The following is a 26281-nucleotide window of genomic DNA, read 5'->3' on the forward strand; positions in this document are numbered from 1 at the left end:
GAGCCACTCAAACTATATATACAGGAAGTAAATCATACAAAAATCTCCATGAAAGTGGTCTTGTTCATCAATGCATCACATATATTAAAATTCGAATGAGGGAAATATATTATATACCACAAACATTAAAGTGTGTACCGTACCTGTATTAATCTCTAGCGGTACACGTTATGTGTGAATCGTGGTTGTCTGTTCTTGATTGTGACCTTACCCTTCGTTAGAAGTCTTCAACGGCCCCATGCAGTTAGGTGCATTCGTTCTCAGGTATATTACAATTTGTACCAACCTTTTTGGCTTAAATTCAGATTCTCTTTTCCAAGGCCTAAAGACAGGATAAATAAAAAATCCAGAACCGTTCTGATTTACAGATATACTGGCTGAATTTACATGCTGTCATTGTCGTGCACACAAACTGACAGGAACGTTTTGTAAAGCATTGCCCATGTTTACCCATTCGGATATTCATGCTCATCCGAACTTGATATGTTATCCGGTCGAAAGAATTGTTATATACTAGTATATATTTGTACGAAACGCCAAATATGCTTGTTTTGTGTGAAGTTGATGCGGCGCGATTCCATTTAGAAACCATGCGTCATTTGGAAAATAGGAGACTAATTTCATGTATACGTCATCTGTATATGGAATGGCCTTGCGGTAAGCTTTGGCAATTTGACCAATCTTGTATACGTCTTCGTTATACGTATAGCTCTTGGAAGCTGTGACACATCGATCAATCAAGGTCACTACCAGTGCCTTCCACAAGGTCACAAAAAATATTTCATTGGTTATCGAAGGAGGATTTAGTACATGTCAACTTGGTAAATGTCATCTTTGAATCGGGCAACGGTCAAGGTCACCGTCAGTCATTAATAAAGTATGGCATGTTCAATAAAATGCCTTTTTCTGAGACTTTGTTAATGGTTTAATACATATGGTGAATATGTTGTTTGGATACACATGTGTGACAAGTGATGAGTATTTTATCAGTATTAAGTCTCGGTGATCTACTTTCATTGTGCATCGTGCCACATTGCCTTGAAACTACGCGGTGTGTAAAGGTTTCATGGACAGGAAGTGATGTCATTAAACCGCAAGATCACATGCCCTTTTTACCAATGGCTGTTTGAGGCCCGGGACGTTATGTTAAAAAGCACTGTTAATTCAAGAGCTTTTTCGGCTTTTGTTTGTTAACTTGTATTATATTAATATGTTCTTGCCGTGTCGTATTACAGACACATTTGAGCTAGTGAGTTTAGTTTTACGCCGCTTTCAGCAATATTCCAGCAATATCAGAAATGGGCTTCACACATTGTACCCATGTGGGAATCGAACCTGGTCTTCGGCGTGACGAGCGAACGCTTTAACCACTAGGCTGCCCCCACCGCCCCGAAACAATTAGATATCCCGGCGGTGTTAAATAGAAATAGCAGTCGAGTGAGTCTGTGAGTGGCTTCACACATGGTACGCGCTTTGGGAAGCGAAATCTCGTCTTCAGCGTCACGAGCAAACGCTTTAACTAATAGGCTACCCAACCCCCCACCAAGGTTGGAGTATGTAGCGGGTGGGTACATGTATATAAACTGTGTTTCAATATTTTTTGCAAGCTTAATATTGGAGAAAATTCTAAAGAAACACAGTTCGAGGTCGCTCACCACCTTCGTAAAAACCCACGAGTAGTGGGTGATAGGTAACTAGAACCAGTATCACACAAGGGACGCAACTCCACGACGACTAAGGGCGTCTAACGCCACTTTGGCATCATGCTTTCCGGTAAGTCATGTCTTTCTGGTTGTTGCATGAGTGATACCGTCACAGTGAAAAAATGAGAGTGGGTGAGTGAGTGACTTTTTAATTATAGGCAGTTATATCACCGAGTTGTCAGCTTAATGTGAGAGTGAAGTCTAAAGTGATGCTGGTCTTTGACCTATACCACTGTAGTTAAACCCATGCTGACAAAGCTAGAAACTGAAGGCGGGAAGTGGTTCGAACCCACTGTTGCCTTAGGGCGTTAGACGACTGTCCACATGAACATATGACAAACAGTTAGAAATCTAACACTACTCAACAACTAGTGAACAATTTATTTACACCCAGGCATCGTATCCAACATAGACACCCGGTGTCAGTGGAATCCATCAATCACCAAGTTTTCTTTCTGAATCCAAAACACAAAGCAGTGATGAATAACACTAATCGAATATAATATATCAACTGTACACTGAATTTGTGTGTATTGTTTCACAGCGCAGTTAGCAATATATTCCAGTTACATGACATTGGATATTAGTAATCGAGCCTGGATAAGACAAACCGGATATTGACAGCATAAACACAAAAGCACGCCATCGTGATGACAATCAACCCAAAAAGGCACCAAGCATCCATTTCGTTTCCTATGACCACAAACAGCTCACTTGGTATACATTTTCCCCTGCAAATCCAACATGGGGTAAAGCACAGGTTGTTCATTACATATCTACAGGCTAAATTTATATACTTCGTATACTGAGTGGTATCCGGTATTGGACCCTTGACGGGTTAGAACTGACCTTCAGTAACCCATGCTTGTTTACTAACGGGATCGGAGAGTCAGGCTCACTGACTTGGTTGACACATATCATTGCGTAGATCGATGCTCATGCTGATGATCACTGGATTGTCTGGTCTAGACTCGACTATTTACCGACTGCCGCTGTATAGCTGGAATATTGCTGAATTTATCGTGAAACAAACAAACGAACAAACAAACAAACAAATGAACAAACAAACATTCATCCTGTTTTTCGTTAAATAGGAACTTAATCTGGGATTAGATTGGTTTGAAGTAATAGCTTTCCTTTAACGTGCACAGCAATATTACAGCTGCAAGACGGCGGGTCGTAATTAATAGAATCTGAAGCAGAACATCCAGTGATTGATACTATAAGCAACAGTCGACGTACGAACGCAACCATGTCACAGAGCCCGATCACACCATCCCTTTTCTCATCCGGCCTGCATAATTTGGGGTCTATAGGACCCGTAAATAGGTCACGGCACTTGGCGAGACCGTAGTACTTCCGGTTACAAACAACGTTTCATACCTTTCCAAATGGTCCCATGGTTGTCAGTTGACAGTTAGAAACCGATAACCCTTGCAGGAATAATAATTTATTTTGTACAAGACATGCCGGAAGCGGGTGGGGATGGGGTTGGGGGTGTTTCTTTATACATAAACTTCGGGTGGGGTGGGGGGCAATTCACATTGTACATACTTCTTCTTAAAAATCATCATCTTCCCCCTAGCCATAAATTATGAACGGTCCCTAAGCTGGGTCCCGTCTCGCATATCTCAAGATGGCGGGCTTAAACGGCGCCGGGAACCTGCTTATTACCGGAAGTGGGTCCTATACTAACCTGGAACCCCTGTCCACCAGTTCTACTAATTCATGGCCATTGCAGATTGTCCTGTCGCTGCGTTTGCGGGCGGTGTTGTGGATTGGAACATCTCTGTAACAAAAAAAAATTATTGAACCTTTTGAATGATCAAATAACAACCCGTCACTTTCTAAATTGCGTATCCCTAGCTATGTGTGGTCAGAAATCAGTTGAATTTAAGCAGCGTCGGTCACGGAGAGTCCTTGGATGTGTGATCCTGTTTAGCACCTTGACTCCTGCGAGCTTCCAGGACTCAAGTCCTGCCCCACAACGAAGTACATGTGACATATGCAGCCAGTGAAAGGGTACCCGTTGGGATTAAATGGTCGTATGACTATTAACCAAGCGCCTCACAGGAGGCTTGGGCTAAGCGGTGTAAAATGTCTGCTTTGGGGGCATAATTTGTCCTTAGCGCCACTGAGCATGTTTGAGGTGGACATTAAGCGCTGTATAAATGTATGTTTATTACAATTTACACATGTCAGAGGCGTACACAAAGCATGTATTCTAGACAACCAGACTAAGTGACCAGCCTGGGTGGGTTAGGTCGCTCACTTTGACTTTTGAAATTAGGTGCCTGACTCTAAGACGATGGGTTCGAATCCCGAAAGGCGCTCAACATAAGCAATGGAGTGAGTATTTTACCGAGAAAGTGTAATCCAAAGATAATATATGCTACGAGGGAAGGAATTCAAATGGTGAATGATGAGCGTGTACGGATGCTTTACGCACTTTATGCAGTATTAAATAATATCATGGAGGGCGGCAACTGAAATTCTGCTTGACACATTTATCCATCTTTGGAATCCTTTGTCAGTCTTATATAAAATGGAAGATGTTCTCTCAGAACAATAGGGATTTGTCAATTTACATAAGGCACCACAAACACAAAAGCAAAAACAAAACTAAGCCAAACTGCATAAACAAAACACAAACAGAAACAAAATCATGTCCACGATGCCATATTACCAACTTATGCAATGTGCACCAGTACGTCTTGAAATATTGTCTGGCATTGAAGAATCATTTAAACCTCTTCAAACAATTATCCTCATAAACTAATTGCCCTTTGTAGAAATTGGTGTAAATGATCTAAATAATCAGAAATTATTGAGTGATTATCTGATCAATGTTTCATCATAATACCCTAATTGACCAAACTCACTTCACACGAGACAGAGCCACAGTTGCTGAAACGGTGGTGGTGACCTCAATTAGCGATGTCAGTATCGGGTGTAATCACCATCTGCGTCGCTACCGACACGGCAGTGACGACGAGCCATGAGACAACGTCTCCAATGGGATGACGCTATGTTCTGATGAACATAATACGTCTTGCAACTTCCGGTTGCGCCGTTCTTGTTTGCGACAAGTTGACGGACAGGTTTATTTTTAACAAATGGCATTTCGTAACCGTTGATTACGGTTGAAGAAAAATGTCTGTTTATGAGCACCTGAAAGCCAAAGAATCATTTTATGCTGTTCACATTTACAAAAAAATAACCCATCCCAATGTCCACAAACACGCAAACATCCAAACTGTGTGCCGTAGGTTAACAAGCAAGTGCAATTTGGTTATCACGATCATAAAATGGAGGAGAAACTGTATTTAAGATTTAGTTTTAATGCATATAATAGTTGTTTGTAACTGAACTTCAGATGAAACAACACATAGGTACAATGTGTGAAACCCATTTCTGGTGTCCCCTCGCTGTGATATTGCTGGAATATTGCTAAAGCGGCGTAAAACTCCTCACTTCTCACTCCACTCACTCACTGCTCACTCACTCACTCACTCAATCAATCAATCACTCACTCACTCACTCACTCACTCACTCACTCACTCACTCACTCACTCACTCACTCACTCACTCACTCACTCACTCACTCACTCACTCACTCACTCACTCACTCACTCACTCACTCACTCACTCACTCACTCACTCACTCACTCACTCACTCACTCACTCACTCATTCATTCACTCACTCACTCACTACCACTCACATGAAACAGAAAACCTTTTAGCGTTGATGTATGGGTCAGCTGGGTTGCCTAGTGGTTAAAGCGTTCACTTCTCACACGTAAAACCCAACGTTGGATTCCCCACATGAGTACAATATGCGAAGCCCATTTCTGGTGAGAGGGGTGTAATACAAATACTCACTCACTCACCGTATTCACAGATGTATGAGTACTGTTGGGGTAACAGATGACAGGGGTGATCCAATCACTCACTCACTTACCGTATTCACAGATGTAAGAGTAGTGTTGGGGCCACAGATGACAGGGGTGATCCACTCACTCACTCTCTCACTGTATCCACAGATGTAAGAGTAGTGTTGGGGCCATAAATGACAGGGGTGATCCACTCACTCACACACTCACCGTATTCACAGATGTAAGAGTAGTGTTGGGGCCACAGATGACAGGGGTGATCCACTCACTCACTTTCCGTATTCACAGATGTAAGAGTAGTGGTGGGGCCACAGATGACAGGGGAGATCCACTCACTCACTCACCGTATTCACAGATGTAAGAGTAGTGCTGGGGCCACAGATGACAGGGGTGATCCACTCACTCACTCACCGTATTCACAGATGTAAGAGTAGTGCTGGGGCCACAGATGACAGGGGTGATCCACTCACTCACTCACCGTATTCACAGATGTAAGAGTAGTGCTGGGGCCACAGATGACAGGGGTGATCCACTCTCTTACTCACTCACTCACCGTATTCACAGATGTAAGAGTAGTGCTGGGGCCACAGATGACAGGGGTGATCCACTCACTCACTCACTCACTCACTCACCGTATTCACAGATGTAAGAGTATTGCTGGGTCCACAAATGACAGGGGCGATCCACTCACTCACTCACTTACCGTATTCACAGATGTAAGAGTAGTGTTGGGGCCACGGGTGACAGGGGTGATCCACTCACTCACTCACCGTATCCACCGATGTAAGAGTAGTGTTGGGCCACAGATGACAGGGGTGATCCACTCACTCACACATTCATTCACCGTATTCACAGATGTAAGAGTATTGCTGGGGCCACAGATGACAGGGGTGATCCACTCACTCACTCACTCACCGTATTCACAGATGTAAGAATAGTGCTGGGGCCACAGATGACAGGGGTGATCCACTCACTCACTCACCGTATTCACAGATGTAAGAGTAGTGCTGGGGCCACAGATGACAGGGGTGATCCACTCACTCACTCACCGTATTCACAGATGTAAGAGTAGTGCTGGGGCAACAGATGACAGGGGCGATCCACTCACTCACTCACCGTATTCACAGATGTAAGAGTAGTGCTGGGGCCACAGATGACAGGGGAGATCCACTCACTCACTCACCGTATTCACAGATGTAAGAGTATTGCTGGGGCCACAGATGACAGGGATGATCCACTCACTCACTCACCGTATTCACAGATGTAAGAGTAGTGCTGGGGCCACAGATGACAGGGATGATCCACTCACTCACTCACCGTATTCACAGATGTAAGAGTATTGCTGGGGCCACAGATGACAGGGGTGATCCACTCACTCACTCACCGTATTCACAGATGTAAGAGTAGTGCTGGGGCCACAGATGACAGGGATGATCCACTCACTCACTCACCGTATTCACAGATGTAAGAGTATTGCTGGGGCCACAGATGACAGGGGATGATCCACTCACTCACTCACCGTATTCACAGATGTAAGAGTAGTGCTGGGGCCACAGATGACAGGGATGATCCACTCACTCACTCACCGTATTCACAGATGTAAGAGTATTGCTGGGGCCACAGATGACAGGGGTGATCCACTCACTCACTCACCGTATTCACAGATGTAAGAGTAGTGCTGGGGCCACAGATGACAGGGGTGATCCACTCACTCACTCACCGTATTCACAGATGTAAGAGTAGTGCTGGGGCCACAGATGACAGGGGTGATCCACTCACTCACTCACCGTATTCACAGATGTAAGAGTAGTGCTGGGGCCACAGATGACAGGGGTGATCCACTCACTCACTCACCGTATTCACAGATGTAAGAGTAGTGCTGGGGCCACAGATGACAGGGGTGATCCACTCACTCACTCACCGTATTCACAGATGTAAGAATAGTGCTGGGGCCACAGATGACAGGGGTGATCCACTCACTCACTCACCGTATTCACAGATGTAAGAGTAGTGCTGGGGCCACAGATGACAGGGTGATCCACTCACTCACTCACCGTATTCACAGATGTAAGAGTAGTGCTGGGGCCACAGATGACAGGGGTGATCCACTCACTCACTCACCGTATTCACAGATGTAAGAGTATTGCTGGGGCCACAGATGACAGGGGTGATCCACTCACTCACTCACCGTATTCACAGATGTAAGAGTAGTGCTGGGTCCACAAATGACAGGGGCGATCCACTCACTCACTCACCGTATTCACAGATGTAAGAGTATTGCTGGGGCCACAGATGACAGGGGTGATCCACTCACTCACTCACCGTATTCACAGATGTAAGAGTAGTGCTGGGGCCACAGATGACAGGGTGATCCACTCACTCACTCACTCACCGTATTCACAGATGTAAGAGTAGTGCTGGGGCCACAGATGACAGGGGGTGATCCACTCACTCACTCACCGTATTCACAGATGTAAGAGTAGTGTTGGGGCCACAGATGATAGGGGGTGATCCACTCACTCACTCACCGTATTCACAGATGTAAGAGTAGTGCTGGGGCCACAGATGACAGGGTGATCCACTCACTCACTCACCCGTATTCACAGATGTAAGAGTAGTGCTGGGGCCACAGATGACAGGGGTGATCCACTCACTCACTCACCGTATTCACAGATGTAAGAATAGTGCTGGGGCCACAGATGACAGGGGTGATCCACTCACTCACTCACCGTATTCACAGATGTAAGAGTAGTGCTAGGGGCCACAGATGACAGGGGTGATCCACTCACTCACTCACCGTATTCACAGATGTAAGAGTAGTGCTGGGGCCACAGATGACAGGGTGATCCACTCACTCACTCCGTATTCATTCACAGATGTAAGAGTAGTGCTGGGGCCACAGATGACAGGGGTGATCCACTCACTCACTCACCGTATTCACAGATGTAAGAGTAGTGCTGGGGCCACAGATGACAGGGGTGATCCACTCACTCACTCACCGTATTCACAGATGTAAGAGTAGTGCTGGGGCCACAGATGACAGGGGTGATCCACTCACTCACTCACCGTATTCACAGATGTAAGAGTAGTGCTGGGGCCACAGATGACAGGGGTGATCCACTCACTCACTCACCGTATTCACAGATGTAAGAGTAGTGCTGGGGCCACAGATGACAGGGGTGATCCACTCACTCACTCACCGTATTCACAGATGTAAGAGTAGTGCTGGGGCCACAGATGACAGGGGTGATCCACTCACTCACTCACCGTATTCACAGATGTAAGAATAGTGCTGGGGCCACAGATGACAGGGGTGATCCACTCACTCACTCACCGTATTCACAGATGTAAGAGTAGTGCTGGGGCCACAGATGACAGGGGTGGTCCTCCCAAGTGTAGGCCTTCGTACTCTTCATCAGCACACAGTCCTCGACGCCATGAGCGAAGTTAGGCTCTCCTGTTGCCCAGTCGGTGTAAGTGACTTTATCACCTGAAATCATATTTATGAGTAATATGTCAATTTGGTAAATTAGTAAAATGTAAAGGCTGTTAATAACTGATTGGGGGCGGTGGGGTAGCCTAGTCGTTAAGGCGTTCGCTCGTCACGCCGAAGGCCCGTGTTCGATTCCCCACATGGGTACAATTTGTGAAGCCCATTTCTGGTGTCCCCCGCCGTGATATTGCTGGAACATTGCTAAAAACGGCGTAAAACCATACTCAGTCAGTCAGTCAGTAATAACTGATTGCTAAAACATTTAACAAGTCACATGTTACTAGGTAATACTGTAAAATACAAATACCCATACAAGAAACCGGAGGAAATAACGAACTGTATTGCTGACGATGAAGTGTATGACTGCTTTAGGGACTTGCTGTATATTTTCATCGAACCGTAAGTAAGGATCTAGGGTCCCTTTGTTCGATATAACGGTAGTTCACTGTATGGAGTGCCATGTCCTTTCGTGTGACGGGCAACTTCGATAATCTGATAGCGTGGCGTGGCGTGGCGTGGCGTGGCGTGGCGTGGCGTGGCGTGGCGTGGCGTGGCGTGGTGTGGTGTGGTGTGGTGTGGTGTGGTGTGGTGTGGTGTGGTGTGGTGTGGTGTGGTGTGGTGTGGTGTGGTGTATGTGTATGTGTATGGTGTGGTGTGGTGTATGTGTGAGGGTGTGTGTGTGGGGTGTGTGTGTGTGGCGTGGTGTGGCGTGACGTGGCGTGGTGTATGTGTGTGGTGTGATGTGGTGTATGTGTGAGTGTGTGTGTGTGTGTGGGGAAAGTGGTGTGGTGTGTGGCGTGGCGTGGCGTGGCGTGGCGTGGCGTGGCGTGGCTTGACGTGGCGTGGCGTGACGTGGCGTGGTGACGTAAAAGCAACGAATAAATGGAGGGAGATACCGAACTTATTAACCTCGAGCAACACTATGACACGATGGATCAAACAAACAAACACAACTGATTATGACTGCACCGACGCGTTAATGATGAGAAACAATTACCTGAAGCCCATTCATAAGTTGACTCAACCTTCTGATCATTAAGGCCAATCCATATGCCGTGTTTGGCGAAATTCCGCCGAACCAGGGTGCTGACGAGGAACTGTTGGGTCTCAGCGTCGTTTACACTGACAAGAGAGCCTCCCGTGCTTCTGCGCTGAACGTTAGCATCTGGCCAGTACGCCTCGTGGAACACTACAAACTCATAACACCGATTACTGAAAGTCCTCGAGTATTGGTTCCTTGGGATAGCCGATGGGCATTTACTGAAGTCATCTTCCTCTGCAAAAGCTGGAACAGAATATTGCTTCAGTTACAGTCAAACACCGTTGTGTCGAACTTTAATGTGTCGAACTTATAATTACGGCTATCTCGAAGTAAAAGCTTGAGAACTGGGTATTTCTAATTTAGTCTTATGTTTTATTTTGTGTTGATCCTCCGATGACTCGGAGTAGTAACGTTCCCTCAACTTCGACACAACGACGTTTGACGGTGCAAACATACAAGCTGCATCAGGTGCGGTGGAATATAATCATATTCAGGCCCAATAAAGTGGTAAGGATATTTGCAAAGGTGGTTAAATACATCGACATGATATGTAAAAATATTAGAGTAACTGACATGATTCTAACCTTTTCGTGAACCCATGGTGTGATTATAATTTCATAGTCATTCATAAACACTTTCTTATGATATTTGTGATATTTGTTCGACCGAATATTATTGTAAGTCAGTGAGTTCGGAATTATTTTAAGGTACAACATTGCAAAAATGTATTATCGGTTTGTTATTGAATATTGTATTGTTCAACTGACATTTTATTCTTATTCATGAAATTATGCCAGAACCTACGCGAAGTATTTGATCCCGCGCATAATGAGTTACGTCAAAGACCACATCCCTGTTGTACTCCAAGCTTGTATTGCCTTGTAGCTAAGCAACGTGTGATGTTGCTGACGGCTGTGGATATAAGGCGTGCCTATGAGGGGAGAAGTAATTGACCAAAGCAACTATTATTGTCAGTAAAGAGTATTAACAAAACACTGGCTCGACATTAATCGGTATTTGAAGGAAAATTAATTAAAGCCAGAGTGCAGTATGTGAGTACTTCAGCGCGAAATCGCTAGGCCTGCAACTGGTCGTTGGTGTTAATTGGGTTTAGGACGCGCACTTTTGATTTAATTTTGCCCACAATATACATGTAGTTTGTGTCCAACGATATAATATAGTACGTTCGCAATGAATTTGTATGAGAACAGTGTAAGTCCGAAATGCTAAATACCAAGTTGAAGTTTCATGATTTGACAGTAAGATGTGTGTAGTATACATACTCAGTCAATATGTCTTTATTTATATGTAAAATCTGCCTACTCTGGAATTCTGAGCAAGCCTTATTGATAACAGGATTTCCAGGTGTTTCACACATTGAATTTAATGATATAAATTAAAAGCAAACTGTCGATGATTTAGGTAGGTATACACACAACATACGCATTTAAAAACTCAAATCCATATTAAGGTAAACATAAGGACATGTGCAAATGTAAACCTAATTAATTCTCTTTTTATCGTTGTCTTTTCACTCAACTCGACCTACAATCTATCAAAAATCGTGATAGAATATATGGAAAGGGTAGTTAATACCTATATACATTTTGTAATGTTTCAGTCAGGGCTTTGAAGCACTGAAATTTGAAAGAGTTATAAATGTTTGTGTCAAATGTGTAGTGATGTGGACAAAAGAGTTCATTACAGAATGATAATAAGTAACCAAAAGATAAAGTCCTGATGCTAATAGGAATGATTCGTGCCTATATAACTTTAATGCTTGCCAGTCAACTGCACCAATAATCTGTATGACTCATTTACATTTGTTGTAAACAGTTTCTTAGAATAGGAGATTTAGAACAGTTGATAGTGTATTTGTGTATAGTTTCTTATATGAAAAACAACAGTGAAGCAATTAATTATTAAAGAAGAAAAAGAGATTTTAGCTATATGTCACTTTCAGCAGAATAACTTGGGACTTGGGGGTCAAAGTAGTCTAAGGTGCTGCATTGTGCCCTGACTTGACGTAAGTCTGGGTTCGAATCCTATTCTGATTCGGATTGTTTGGTTAGCACCGTAACTGCGCTCATGTGCTTCAACTAAAGTGGTTAACGTCAATTACCTGATTCACTTTGGGTTTTTCACCTCCACTGTGAAGTAACTTGGACACAGTTCAAAGTGTCGTATTGACAAACACATAAGCTCAGTAATGGTACTCAACGTAAGGTTGATTACAAATCCTTTACAGGTTTTATATGTGTGCGCTTTTAAGGTTATTTACCAGCCGCTTCAGTAAGTGAAAAGAGAACAGGCTAATCCAACTGACAACAGCGTCTCTTGCGTCTCAGCGTCTTTTGAATTGGGTGAGGGGCTTCACAGAATGATTTATTTCCTTTTAACTCATCAGAAAATATGTTCGGCAATCTTAAATACTTACGTTCGCTGACTCCTTGTCAGTAAATATAAGATGCCTCTTCTGCAGTTTAAGTCTAACAGTTTCGAAATTTCGGCTTTAACACAAGTTGATGTGTGATGTTGATGTTGATGTGTGATGTGTGATGTTGATGTTGATGTTGATGTTGATGTGTGATGTTGATGTTGACGTGATGCAGGTCTTAGGCATTAATCACTCAGGTAAACTAACATGGGTGGGTATAAAACGAAGAAGAGTAATGTGACAAATTCTGACAAAATATTTAACTAATATATGATATATGATGTGTGATATTGATGTGTCACGTTGATGTGTCATGTTGATGTTGATGTGTGATGTTGATGTTGACATGATGGAGGTCTTAGGCATTAATCACTCAGGTAAACTAACATGGGTGGGTATAAAACGAAGAAGAGTAATGTGACAAATTCTGACAAAATGTTTAACTAATATCGAGTGTATTAGTAGTGATGCTATTACAACGAGCTGATGGTATCCATCTACAGGTATCATAGGCGATGTCCTTGATGTTGACGTTGCGAAAGACGTAAAGCGCTGTACCCACAAGGAAGGATATTACGTGCGCTTCTAGCTAACGAAAACCCGTAACACCTGTTCACATCACGTTGAAGAAGGATGTACTTGTACTGCCATCCTCGGCTGTTCTTCAAGACCTCTCCAGCGTCCAACATGTCTGGGATGAGACGGTTCGACGACTACGACAGGACAAGAACCGGCTCGTGAAACTTGTTCAGCTGGGCCAGGCAAAGTCGACAGCTACATATACCGCCTTTCGGTTGCATTCAGTCATATTAAATATACCGCTGCTGACTCTCCTGTGTCAACTCAAATGGTGTACCCGTGAAGATCCGGGTTAGAATTGATCTTCAGACACCCGTGCTTGTCGTAAGACACGACTAGCGGGATTGGGTGGTCAGGCTCGCTGACTTGGTTGACACGTGCCTAGTATCCCAATTACGTAGATCGATGCTTTTAACGTTAATCAGTGGATTGTCTGGTAGTTCATTATCTACAGACCGCCACCATATAGCTGGAATATTGCTGAGTATGGAATGAGTAGGTGTTTGATAAAGTGGTTAGTTAGTATGAACACTTAGACACATTATACTGACTCCCGAGCCGACCAGTCCTTGTTCTAACTATAATGCCGAGCTCTATGCCATATTTTAACGTCTTGACACGGCCGGGGATCGAACAAGCGACCTTCCGCACTCAGGGCGGACACTGTGAGAGCCAATGAATGAGTAGGTGTCAGAATGAGTGAGTTTAGTTTTACGCCGCTCTCAGCAATATTCCATCTATATGGCGGCAGTAAATAATCCAGTGCTCAACAGCATGAGCATCGATCTACGGAATTGGGATACGATGACATATCTCAACGAAGACAGCGAGCCTGACCACCCGATCATATTAGTCGCCTCTTATCAGAAGCATGGGTCACCTACTGATGATCAGTTCTTACCCGGATCACAAAAGAAACGTCGCTTTTCAAAAACAAGTGTAAATATTTCGTCTTGCAAGGTGGTGCTTTTATTTTGATTGTACCTTTTTCTGAAAATGTTTTTCAATCCAAATTGACAGTTATTACCGACATGAATGTGTTTTCTGATGAAAAAGCATATCGACCAAACGCACCGAAAAAGGCAGACATGGTAAAAGGTTCCGTATGACATTCGTGAAAATGAAAATGCACGTGCATGTCGTGACAACCCTACCAATGAAAGCGAGTCCTAAACTCGCCTGAAATCATTTTTGTTTGGACACAACCACCAAGCCAGGTCTTACGAGAGATCAGAGGAACCAAGTCATGAGACGATTGCAAGTTGTCCAGACTGCACAGAGGGTAGCCATTTTAATGTTCATGTTAAGACAGCAGGAGTGGTATCAGGTCACTAACAACATTCAAGACCGTCCACACAGTGGGCGACCTTCAGTAACATCCTAGTCTTGTCCTCACCGCTCAACACCTCCAAAACCGACTGTAGTTGGCAACTCAGCATCGAAATTGGTGTTATCGACAATTGGGAACTGTGCTGTTATCTCATGAAAGCCAATATTGTGTGTCGACAGTCGATGGCAGAGTGAGATTATGGCGAGGGAGTGGTGAAATGTTTTCCAATGAGTGTATTGTTGAAAGAGACTCGTGGGGTGGTCCAAACATCAAAGTGTGGGGTTCAATCGGTCTGAACCAGTTAGCTGACATCATCGCGTTCCAGAATTTTGGTCCAGAATGAGGAAATGACATGACAGCTACTCGCTATATTGATTAAGTCATAAGACCCCACGTTGTACCACATTTTGGACGTTACAGAAATCACATCTTCCAGCAAGACAACGGTCGTGCCCACACTGCCAGAGCAACATTGGACTTCCTAAGACAACATGGCATCCAAACCCCCAGTTTGAACTCAGTCCTCCGTTTTTATTGCTAATAAGTGTGAATTAAAGTGTGTGCTTTAAGAAACCCCTATCAGTGCGACATTTCTTTTGTGGTTCAGTATATAAAGAACGCAGTTACAATTCTTCCTCAATGTAATTAGAACAATTCTGCTGTTGACAAATTGGTACATGATAATGTGTTAAAAAAGTATTGCTGATCAATGTAATTTGGTAATGCTTTATAATAATTACAAATCAAATCATGATAAACTTTACATTCAAATAGGAAATGAAATTAATTTTCTACTGCTAGTTATCACTACAAACATTACAGAGTATTTGGTTCCTCGCAGACAAAGGAACCACCTTGAGAAAAGCAATGTACGTACGTATAAACAAAAGTCTTTGTGTCAACATGAAAGGCTAAGGTTAGTCTCGTGAGAATAATTCATTATGTACTGCTCACACTCTCCTGGCAAGGGTTTTATTCCTTTTGATAGTTACACGCGGCCATAGTTTCAGCGTTATCAAAGACAGCATCAAACATACTTATGAACAAGTCATATTTGTGCATGAAAGGCAAAGTGTGTTTGATATGAAACTAATAACGGATTGGAGAACAATCCATCGCATCTCTGGAATACAATGTTTATTTTTTTTATCACTTGAAAATATGTTTTGGTCATGCATGGGTCTTAATAAAAGGTCTGTTTCTTTGTCTTGGTCTTGGTTTTGGTCTTGAACACTGATCCGCGATGGTGGGCAAACCGAGCTTGGTGTTCCTAACGGTTATACATTTATCAGTTGCTTTTGGATTTCAAAGCCATGTGTCTCCAACATTCTATCCGAAGCAGTTTAACCATCCTTCAACTGAGAACAAGGAGGTACAGAAAGCCGTCAGTGATCTAAAAGAGCAAAAGAGTCGCCTCGAGAAACAGGCTGATTTCAGAGCAGGAGGGTGTAATAACAGACCAAGAAAAGCGTCTGTCTAAGCAGAGAGAGCTTTTGGACCAACAAATGAAAACACTGAAGGTACACGATACACAGATCAAGGAACAAGGTGAACGTATTGACTCCCAGAATCAGGTGTTGTCCGAGGCGATTGTATCACAGAAGGAAGAGGTGGTGCGCTTGTCAAATGTTGAAGAAAAACTGAAACGATTGGAGACTAAAGAAAGAATCATGACGGAGCATGATGGAGGAAGCGCTAAGAAGTAACATCGTGGAGGTAAGACAGAGTCAGGGTGAGTTGTCACTTGGACTGCACGGTATTACCGGTATATCGCAATATGCTTTTCAAACGATACGTATTGCAGTATTTTTTCTGAGAACCGGTATGTTGGTAAATAACATCTACTCAGCTAAATTAAAATTTCACACCTGTTTGACATATAAGCAAAGGATGCATTTGACTTAGGTATTATTTCATTCTGAGCACCACGATGACGAAGTTCCCTAGATATCAGGTCTAGTAGTAGATACAATAGCAGTCCGAGACCAAGTCCAACAAAAGCCTCTGTAAAGCTTTATTTCACAAATAAAGCTTTTGTCAGGCCCTTAGATCTCACCCACCATTGTCTACTACTTTTGAACCCCCAGTTAACTTCCCGACTCCACGTGGTACAATAGTGTCGCTATGACATGTTGACCTCGATGAAACAGTTTAATGTGAATCGCCTATGATCTCTTTGGTGTTCGTTATAAAGGCTTGCTGGGCTTTTCGTACCCCCTGTTCTATGTACTTTTTGTTCTTGTCTTCGCTGATAGCAGACTTACGAGACTTGGACAGGATTTCTTGTTTCATCTTACGGTACTTGTCGAGTTCAGAGAGGATTGAACGAAATTCCTCCTCTGAGATCTTACTGTCAGTGAGTGCCGTGGATATACACTCACTTACCCTGTTCAGCTTTGCTTCGGCTAGAACCCTGATCTCGTCGTGTTTCAATACTTTACGGTGCAGTCTGCGGGATGCAAACTTAAACACCAACCCTGCCACCCCTACAACGCGAACTGTTATTTCAATGCCTAGCACTATAGGTCCGGCCACGATGGTGGCTAACAACCCAACACCTGCCGCCATAAGGGCAGTGTCAGTCCCGTCAGTCCCGTCCACGATATTGAAAGCTCTATGGTACTTCTTATATAGTGCTTTCCGCGCGTCACTGTCTTGTTCTAGTTGGCGTTTTACATCACATAACTGTCTCAAGCTGAACCCGTCTACGGTTTCCAGTGTCTTTGCGACTTCCTCTACGACTGGGTATAGCCCCATCCTGTGTGCATATAATATATCTTATGAGATATTTTTTAATTTGGCTTCAGTTAATAACTGATCAATGTACTTGAAGCTTATAAGGTCTAGATTCCTGTGCAGGGAAATAGGTGAGAGGCTAATAGGTAACACTGAGGCCACGAGAACCTCCCTGGAGAATAAAAAGTCTATATGGCCCGTTCAGGGGTCTGGTTGTCTGACGACACGGTGGCGTTGTATGTCGAAATTGGAAGGGTGGTCCATGGTCTGGGAATCCCAGGATATTGTCACCCCAGGTAAAAATTGTAGTTCTATTGTTTCAGGTTGGTATACCTGTATTTTGCTGAGATAGAATTCTATGATGAGTGTGGAGCCTCGTCTCACATTCATATTCCCCGATTGGGAATCGAGGACGTCAAACCTTAACTCCCCCCTTCAAGGGCGACTCTAACATGTTGCTCGTGTTATCCGGTGTTAGCCGAGGAAGTATACCAGGCCCCGGAATGAAAGCCCCAGGCAAGATACCGTTGTTCCTAATTTCGGAGATATGCCCCTCTTGGTTTAACAAGATATAAGGTGCGGTGAGGGTCATGTTGATCAACCATTTGGGCTCTCTAAGGGCGTCTGCCAGAAGCTGCCGCACGTACACGCCGTTTCTTAAGCGTAGGACGTACGAGGTGTATTCCTCGCCAGGCTGATCGAACTCCATTGTGCCTCCTAGACCCCCGAGTGTGATGATGGGTAGATGATCGGCCATTGCCGCCCGCCTATACATGTGTCTTTCAAGTGCAGGACGTACAAGGCGTCATCATCGCCGGGCAGATCGAATCCCTCTGTGTCTCCGAGATCGTTAAGCATAGCGTTGGGCCGATGCCGATTGGACATTGCTATAATACTATTACGAGATAGTTTCCAATTGTTTTTCTGATAATTTCTCAGGGTCGACTTCACCCCCATGAAGTGTATGTTGTCGGGTAGGAAGATCTTGGTGAGTGATATCGTGTCTTCCACGGTCACGGTGACCCCCTGCAGACTGGTGTGGGAGTCGACACCCACCCGCATGTAAACAGTGCAAACCTGATACTGGTGCCATTTCACCCACCGGAGTTTGACCCCCTTCACGATTTCGACTTCATCCGGCGATGGTTCCCCTAGGTAGACTTTGATGACCAGCGTGGAGTTCACCCGTAGACTCTTCAGGATGTTGACCACGCCTTCGAATTCAGACACCAACTGCAATGTCACGTTTTGCATCCCGGGCTTGCTAGATAGCATGTGGGCTGCCATACTGGCGACTGGGCTGATGATTACACTACGTATCTGCGCCGGGACGTAAGCCACGAGCAGGGTTCCAGTGTTCACGACTTTGTTTAGGTAGTTGTCTTTGTTCTCCGTGAACACGTAGGGGGAGCCGAGCCTAATATTGAGAAACCAGTCGACTTTAGTTGGCAACAACACCCACTTGTCATCGTCGGTGAAGACGAACGTATACTCCTTGTTTCGGGCGACGGTCATGCTCTCAACATCTTCTATGTTGAACAGTTTGCCCCTGAACGATGGGTATACCATCCATTTATCATCACAAGTGCGGACTAGGGTGTAACGAGTGTTGACGGTGGCTCCTGAGGTATCTACTATATCACCTAGGGTTCTACCGGAGGGGACTTCAACGCATTTTTAAATGTTGTTTTTCAGTTGCAAGGCGTACAATTTACCATCTACTCCGGGGTCGTAGAATCCGCGTGTGTCCCCGAGGTCGGAGATCCCCGCATTGATGCATTTTTTCAACCTCATTCCGGGGCCTTGTGCGCTAGTCATTTTATGTGCAGCGTTATGCTGAGGTATCCTATATTCACAGGATTATGATTTATATCTAACACCGATATTACCAGCTCAGGGATGTTGCCCCGAGTTAACCTCTTATACTGCCGCAGTGAAAACGACTCGGTTCTACCGTCATTGTATTTCTCCATTTTCACCGGTACGGCTCTCAGTATCGTGGAAGGGTGATCGTTGTGCTCAGCTGACCGGGATGAATGCACAGCTCTTGGTACGGTACTAGGTCGGGTAACTTCGTGCCTGTGACGGTAGTTGTTGGTTTTATCTCGTCCGGCGGCATCCAGAGTGTCCTCGCCAATGGTCGGCCGAGCCTCAAGGGGTTTATTCCGTTGTTGATTAACACCACTGTGCTGTTTGAGTCGTTTATCTTGAGTTTGGCCCCCAAGGGCTTGAAGACCTCGTCGCTTAGCGAGCACACGCTGTAGTAGCCGTCGGTTATCTGGTTGCGGGCGCCACTGACGAACAGCTTGTTGTTGTTGACGTTGATGTTAGTCCATCGCGGTAGGGAGGTGATTTCGCAGAATGTGACTTCGAGTTGACCCGACGTGTTATCGATCGCGTGCATAAGCTGAACGGCCCGTACGATAGACGGGCCTACAAACGTATTTGCAACGAATTCAAGCTAGCCCCGCAGACGGATTGGCGTTTGCCGGGACTGAACCATGGGTTGCCATAGCCTCCCCGATCGATCAACCTGGGGCCATCCGACGATACCAAGACGTGTTGCAATATGCCCGGTCGAAAGTCGACTACGTGTTCGACGTGGGACTGTACATGGCTCCGAGCGACATGCGACTGAGAATCAACAAAGTGGTGGGCTACAACAACGAAATAACCATAAGCACGGACGACCAAAAGTTGGGCATCAACCCCGATGTCAACGTCAACGTCACCCACGTACCACCCCCCACGGGTGAAACTGGTATAGTCGTACCACCCCCGGAGTCCAGGGTTCAACACACACCACCACAGCCCCTGCCACCACACCAGGTGGCTGAAAACAAGGAACACATGGGCCTGGTGGTTGGCGGGGTCGTGGTCGGTTTGGGCCTCATTTGGTACGTACACCAGACCCACCACGGCGACGATGGCTGCCCACAGGTTTTGACCGAGCCACGTGGCAGTTTTAGCAAGCGTGCTCAGCAACCACGAGGCAATGCTACCCAGGATGCCGGGCAGGGCTTCGGCGGCCTTTCCAGCAAGTTTAGCCAGGGCCTCCCTGAGGGATTTCAGGTGTTTTTTATCCAGTCTCTGACGCCACCTGGTGTGGGGGTACCCCCACTCAGCGACACCACCAGGGTTGATATGATGAAGCCCAATGCAGTCAGAATGCTGGCGATGGTGATCCCTTGCTCTCGAACGAGGATTCGGATCCTGTCAGCTAGCGTGGTGTCTTCATTTAGGACTCGATCGATGGTTTCCCGTACACGACTGATCTGGGATCGGAGGGCTTCCCGGTTCGAGGAAGCAGATTCCAACCGAGTCCGTCTCTCGTCTTCCAAGTTTTTTATTCTCTCCTCGATACGACGTTTCATATCATCGTCCTCCGTTTCGGTGAGTTCAGTTTCCCCATGTTGTTCACGAGTTCTCCGCGTACACGTTTCAAGGCTTCGTCTAGGCCTCGCAGTTCTCGAACAGGGAATTCGAAACCAGGCAAGGGTTTGTCATGGTACGTGGCCAATAGTTTTTCGATGCTGTCTGTATCACCTTCACCGCTGAGCTCGGCCCTGATGTTTTGTTGATCTTGGACGACCTTCGGGGGAAGCCACCGTAATCTCGCATGTTTAATTCATCACGGATAAAGTCAGTACCATGACGACCGATGAGAGTAGACAAAGCGAGCGGTATTCTCGTGCGCTTATTCATGAGATCGATCTCCGGATGAGCTTTCAATCGCAGCATGCCCTTGGCATTGATGGTAAACTTGGAATACTCTATTCCCCACGGCTTGACGTAATTTTTATCCTGTGTTAACCCCGTGTAATAATCGTTGTCAGCGGACGCACCAGCGTCAAAATCATCCATTTCGATGTCGTCAGCCATTATTTATATTAAACTTTTATATTTTATCTATATAACAATGTATGGCAGGAAACTAGATCCTTTCCGAAGATCAAGAGAGCCTCTAGGCGCCAGAGCCAACAATCCCAGCAAGATAGACCAGAACCAAACGCTGCTGGTTAGATTCCCAAACCTGCATGAGAATGACCTCATCGTACCAGGCACTGACGTTCAACCTCACGTTGACCTCTGACAACGACAAACGCGAGCTAGTGTGGAACGTAGGTCGAGCCATCATCAAGAAAACCACTATCAAGATCAACGGTAACGAGGTGCTGAGCATCGACGACAGCGACGTCTTTCACTGCTACGGGGACCTCTGGAAATGCGAGGGAGAACGCGTCAATGACGTGTACCAGGGCATCAGCAAATCGACTCGGTTGCGCGTGGGGTACGGCTTCACGGCAGACCAGTTAGACAAAATATCATATAAGTATACCAAAGATGAGACCCGCCCCGTACCGATGCCAGTACATACTTAGGGGGAAGACCGAGACCTGTGGTAGGAAATGTAGGATGGAGGGGTATTGCTGTTTTCATAGAAAATGTTTTGTGAACTACACGTGTTCAGTGTGCGGTATTGGAGTGAGATATCACTACTGTTTATGTAAAGACCACGGGGCAAACGTAGTCAGGCACCAGCTTATCTACAAGAAGAAAAAAGACTACATAAACGAATGTAGACGCCTCCTTAGCATGGAGGTGTAGTGACCCAATTAGACATTGTGTACACCTAGGTATAATGATGTTCGTGGAAGTTGAGCCCAGGGAAAGCCGTTGCCTGAGAAGCTGGCAGATGGATATAGGTAGAAGTATAGATATCACTGTCCTCAGACCTATTATTGTTGGTGAACTCTATAAGGCACTGGAGGAGGAGGGCTTCGCAGTTTCAATCATGGTGAAAGCAGGGACTTGTAATTACTTTGATGGTGGGAAAGGAGATGTGTATCAACTCAGGGAAAAAAGGAGTTTGTTGACACCTCGTTGGAAATAATAGAAAACACCCTCGCATGTTCCGTGGAGGGTATAATCGATGAGGTCTATCTAGATATTTACTAAAGGATTTTATGGGCGCCTTATTATTTTTTGAGGGTTGGAGGAGTTACCTCCTTTGCTGGTGTCCCAATTAGAGATTGTATACGCTTTGGTATAACAATGTCTACTACTCGAGAGCTCAAGCAGATTGCGAGGCAACGAGGTGTAATTGGTTACTCTCAAATGAGGAAACCAGCGTCGTTGAGATTACTTAACATACAACCCCCTCCTACGGTAAAACAACTAAAACTCCGAGCAAAAGAGCTAGGGTTGACGGGTTATTCCCGCCTGGGTAAAGCCGGGTTAGTTGCATTATTAAACGACCCCGTAACACTGTGAAACAACTCAAACAGGAGGCCCGCCAGTTGGGGTTAATAGGTTATTCCCGTATGAGGAAGCCACAGCTTGTAGAACTATTACGGCAGAATAGAGCTACTGACCTAGAGTTCATGCGCACTGAGCGCGCTGTAGGTAACTATTTGAGAGGCTGGTGCTTGCATGGTGATAGGAACATAGACATCGCTGATATCAAGCCTCTAATCGCTGATAAAGTCAATGAGGAACTAAACGATTTGGAATGTATAAAGTTTCAAATCACAGTGAAAATGTCACTCGATAAGCAGCAGGGAACCCCCAATGGGGTCATTGAGTACGTTCAGCCTTACTTCCGAGGTAAACAAGAAGTCGTGACTCATACCGAGACTATAGACGAGTCAATCGATACCAGTTTTCAGCAGATACGAGAATACCTAGAACGCTACACACACATGGGTTCCGGTAGGGTCGTGGATAAAATCGATAATGTCTATCTGGACATAGCTAACTACGTGCCATTCAGAGGCAGGTCGTACCTAGACTTGCCCCTCTACTACAAAGCAAAACAGGCCATGGTCAACGTCAAGAATAGAGGAGACGATTGCCTGAGGGTAGCTACCAGGTCACCCTTGTTTCCAGCTGACACTCATTCGGACAGGGTCGCCGCGTTATCAATATATTCATGATCCAACAAGGTGATAAGTATCACTACACGTGGATAAAACACCTCAGCAGGCTGTTGCAGGACCAGTCGAAATACGACGGGAAAAAACACTTTTGTGTACGATGTCTACATGGCTTCACACGAGCTGATTTATTAGAATCCCACCGGGGGGGGGATTGCCAAGGTGTGGGGCAGATGGCCATATACGAGTCGACATGCCTAAGGAAGGTGACAATATCTTAAAATTCGAAAACCACAAGAATGAGATGTCCGTGCCTTATGTCATCTACGCCGACTTCAAAGCCTTGGCCAAACCCGTTGAGGCTGGGGGTACCCCCAACACACAAAAAACACAGGAGCACGAGGCCTGTGCGTTTGGATACGTGGTCGTCCGATGTGATGGGGAAACGAAAGCTCCCGTAGTGTACAGGGGTCCCGACGCGGCTGAAAAGTGTTTGCAGGAGGAAGAGAAAAGTATTAGGAATGCACTATACACAGTCGCTCCCATGCGTATGACTCAAGCCAACCAGCTAGCTCACGGCTGCAGCACTCACTGCCACGTGTGCGATAAACCGCTGAACGGTAATTCGGTGAGAGATCACTGCCACGTCACCGGTAAGTAAAGAGGCGCCGCTCACAACGCGTGCAACCTCAAGCTTAGAATCAACCCCAAGACAATAATCATCCCCGTGGTCTTCCACAACTTGAGAGGGTACGACTCTCACTTGATCATGTAGGCCATCGTGAAAGTCGACGGCAACCTGACGTGCATCCCAAACAACATGGAGAGATACATCTCCTTCAGCTTTAATGGCCTGAGGTTCATAGACTCGGTTCAGTTCCTCCTGTCGCCACTCAACAGTCTGGTCAAGGTCAACGATACCTTCCCCATCGCTGATCGATATACCGACGCCGAGACTCGACCCCTGCTGATGAGGAAGGGCGTGTACCCCTACGAGTACATGGATGGTTGGGCCATTTTCGCCGAGACCCGACTACCTCCTATCAACCGATTTTACAGCAACCTGACCGACTCGACAATATCCCAAGACGATTACTCGCACGCGATTAACGTATGGAATAAACTGGGCTGTAAGAATCTGGGTGACTACCACGACCTGTACTTGAGGACAGATGTACTCCTGCTAGCCGACGTGTTTGAGACGTTTAGGAGGACGTTTTTCAAGCAATATCAACTCGACCCCGCATGGTACTACACCAGCCCAGGTCTGTCGTGGGATGCATTGTTGAAAAAGACCGGAGTTAAGTTGGAATTGCTCACCGATTATGACATCCATCTATTAATTGAGAAAGGCTTGCGAGGTGGGATTTCAATGGCTACCAAACGATACGCGAAAGCAAATAATCAATACGTGAAGGGCTACGACCCGAGCAAGCAAACCAATCATATTCTCTACCTCGATGCCAACAACCTGTACGGCTGGGCCATGAGGCAGTATCTACCCACAGAGGGATTCGAATGGGTATCGCACGAGATTGATGTTATGAGCATCGCGCCGGATTCGAGCAAAGGCTATATCCTCGAGGTGGACTTAGAATACCCCAAGGCATTACACACGTCGCACAACAGCTACCCCCAGGCCCCCGAACATATGAGGGTTAACCCGGACTGGATGTCTGAGTACCAACAGAACTTGTTAGGTGGGCGGGTGGCAGACGTTGAAAAACTAGTGCCCAACTTAGTGAATAAGACCAAGTACATTGTTCACTATCGCAACCTACAGCTGTACCTGTCGTTGGGTATGAGGCTGACCAAAATACACAGGGTGCTTGTGTTCAACCAGAGCCCCTGGATGGAGCCATACATCAAAATGAACACGGACCTGCGAAAGCTGGCCACCAGTGAGTTTGAGAAAAACCTCTACAAGCTCATGAACAACTCGGTGTTTGAAAAACCTCTACAAGCTCATGAACAACTCGGTGTTTGGTAAGACTATGGAGAACCTGAGGAAACGCATGACCGTGAAGCTGGTTTGGTCGAAAGAGGATGTCAAGCTCAGGAGACTGATAGCCAGCCCGACATTCAACCGGAGCAAGATATTCACCGACGACCTGGTGGCCCTACACATAAAGAAAAGCCACATCAAATTCAACCGGCCTGTTTACGTGGGGATGAGCATCCTCGATTTATCCAAACACCTGATGTACGACTTTTATTACAGTGAACTGAAGAAACAGTACGGCGACAGGTGTGAAATGCTGTACACTGACACGGATTCCCTGCTGATGGAGATTCGAACCGAGGACGTGTACGAGGACATGAAGAAACGCCTCGATTTGTATGACACCAGTGACTACCCCAAGGACCATGCCATACACAGCACGGTAAATAAAAAGGTCCTAGGTAAGATGAAGGACGAGTGTGCTGGCACTCCCATAGCCGAGTACATAGGCTTGAGACCCAAGATGTACTCCATCCTGAAGGCCGACAATGGTGAGATCCGAAAGGCGAAGGGTGTTAAGAAGTACATGGTGAAACAACACATCAAACACGCCAGATTCAAGGAAGCACTATTCAAGACCTGTACCTTCAGGCATAAAATGAACACGCTTAGAAGTGATGGACATAGGATATACAGACTGATGATAAACAAGACGTCCCTGTCGCCGATGGACACTAAGCGTTAGATAGCCATCGACGGGATCAACACGTACGCGTACGGGCATGAGAAAATTGAACCAAGAACATAGGTGTATATAAATACCCTGTCGGGGCGACATGTCACGGAACCAGAGAAAGTTTGAGGCTATTTACTATAGCCCGCGTGGGTACTGGAAAGGAGCTAGCGCCGTACATAAGCTGGCCAAAATGGCGCGAGTACCCCCAAACGAGGCCAAAGCGTGGCTTGAAAAGCAAGCCCTGTGGCAGATCTATTTACCGGCACCACGCTACGTGCCTAGAAGGAAGTTAGGTATTAACATGCCCAATAGCGTTCACCAGGCCGACCTCCTATTCCTACCCAAAGACAAGAGGTACAAGTATGCCCTAACCGTCCTGGACGTGGCCAGTCGCTACAAGGAAGCCGAACCCTTGACCGCAAAAAACTCGGCCCAGGTAGCCCGCGGATTCGAACGCATGTACAATCGCAGTCCGCTGACGTGGCCCACAGAGCTGCAAGTCGACCCCGTGCG

The 26281-nt window shown here is 45.7% G+C and overlaps 1 protein-coding gene across 1 annotated transcript; it reads right to left on the reverse strand.

Annotated features, from left to right (window-relative positions):
* Window positions 1-2070: 2070 nt before the first annotated feature.
* LOC124286608 (macrophage mannose receptor 1-like) lies at window positions 2071-21096 on the reverse strand. Its single transcript, XM_046722987.1, has 5 exons — window positions 21060-21096; window positions 10088-10375; window positions 8932-9087; window positions 3400-3492; window positions 2071-2158 (listed from the first exon to the last, which is right to left on the reverse strand). The coding sequence occupies exons 1-4, from the start codon at window positions 21094-21096 to the stop codon at window positions 3425-3427; spliced, it is 549 nt and encodes a 182-aa protein (XP_046578943.1). The 3' UTR covers window positions 2071-2158; window positions 3400-3424.
* Window positions 21097-26281: the final 5185 nt, after the last annotated feature.

The sequence above is a fragment of the Haliotis rubra genome, unplaced genomic scaffold, assembly GCF_003918875.1.
Source record: "Haliotis rubra isolate DU_JTF1 unplaced genomic scaffold, ASM391887v1 Scf1100, whole genome shotgun sequence".
In the NCBI taxonomy this organism is placed as follows: domain Eukaryota; kingdom Metazoa; phylum Mollusca; class Gastropoda; order Lepetellida; family Haliotidae; genus Haliotis; species Haliotis rubra.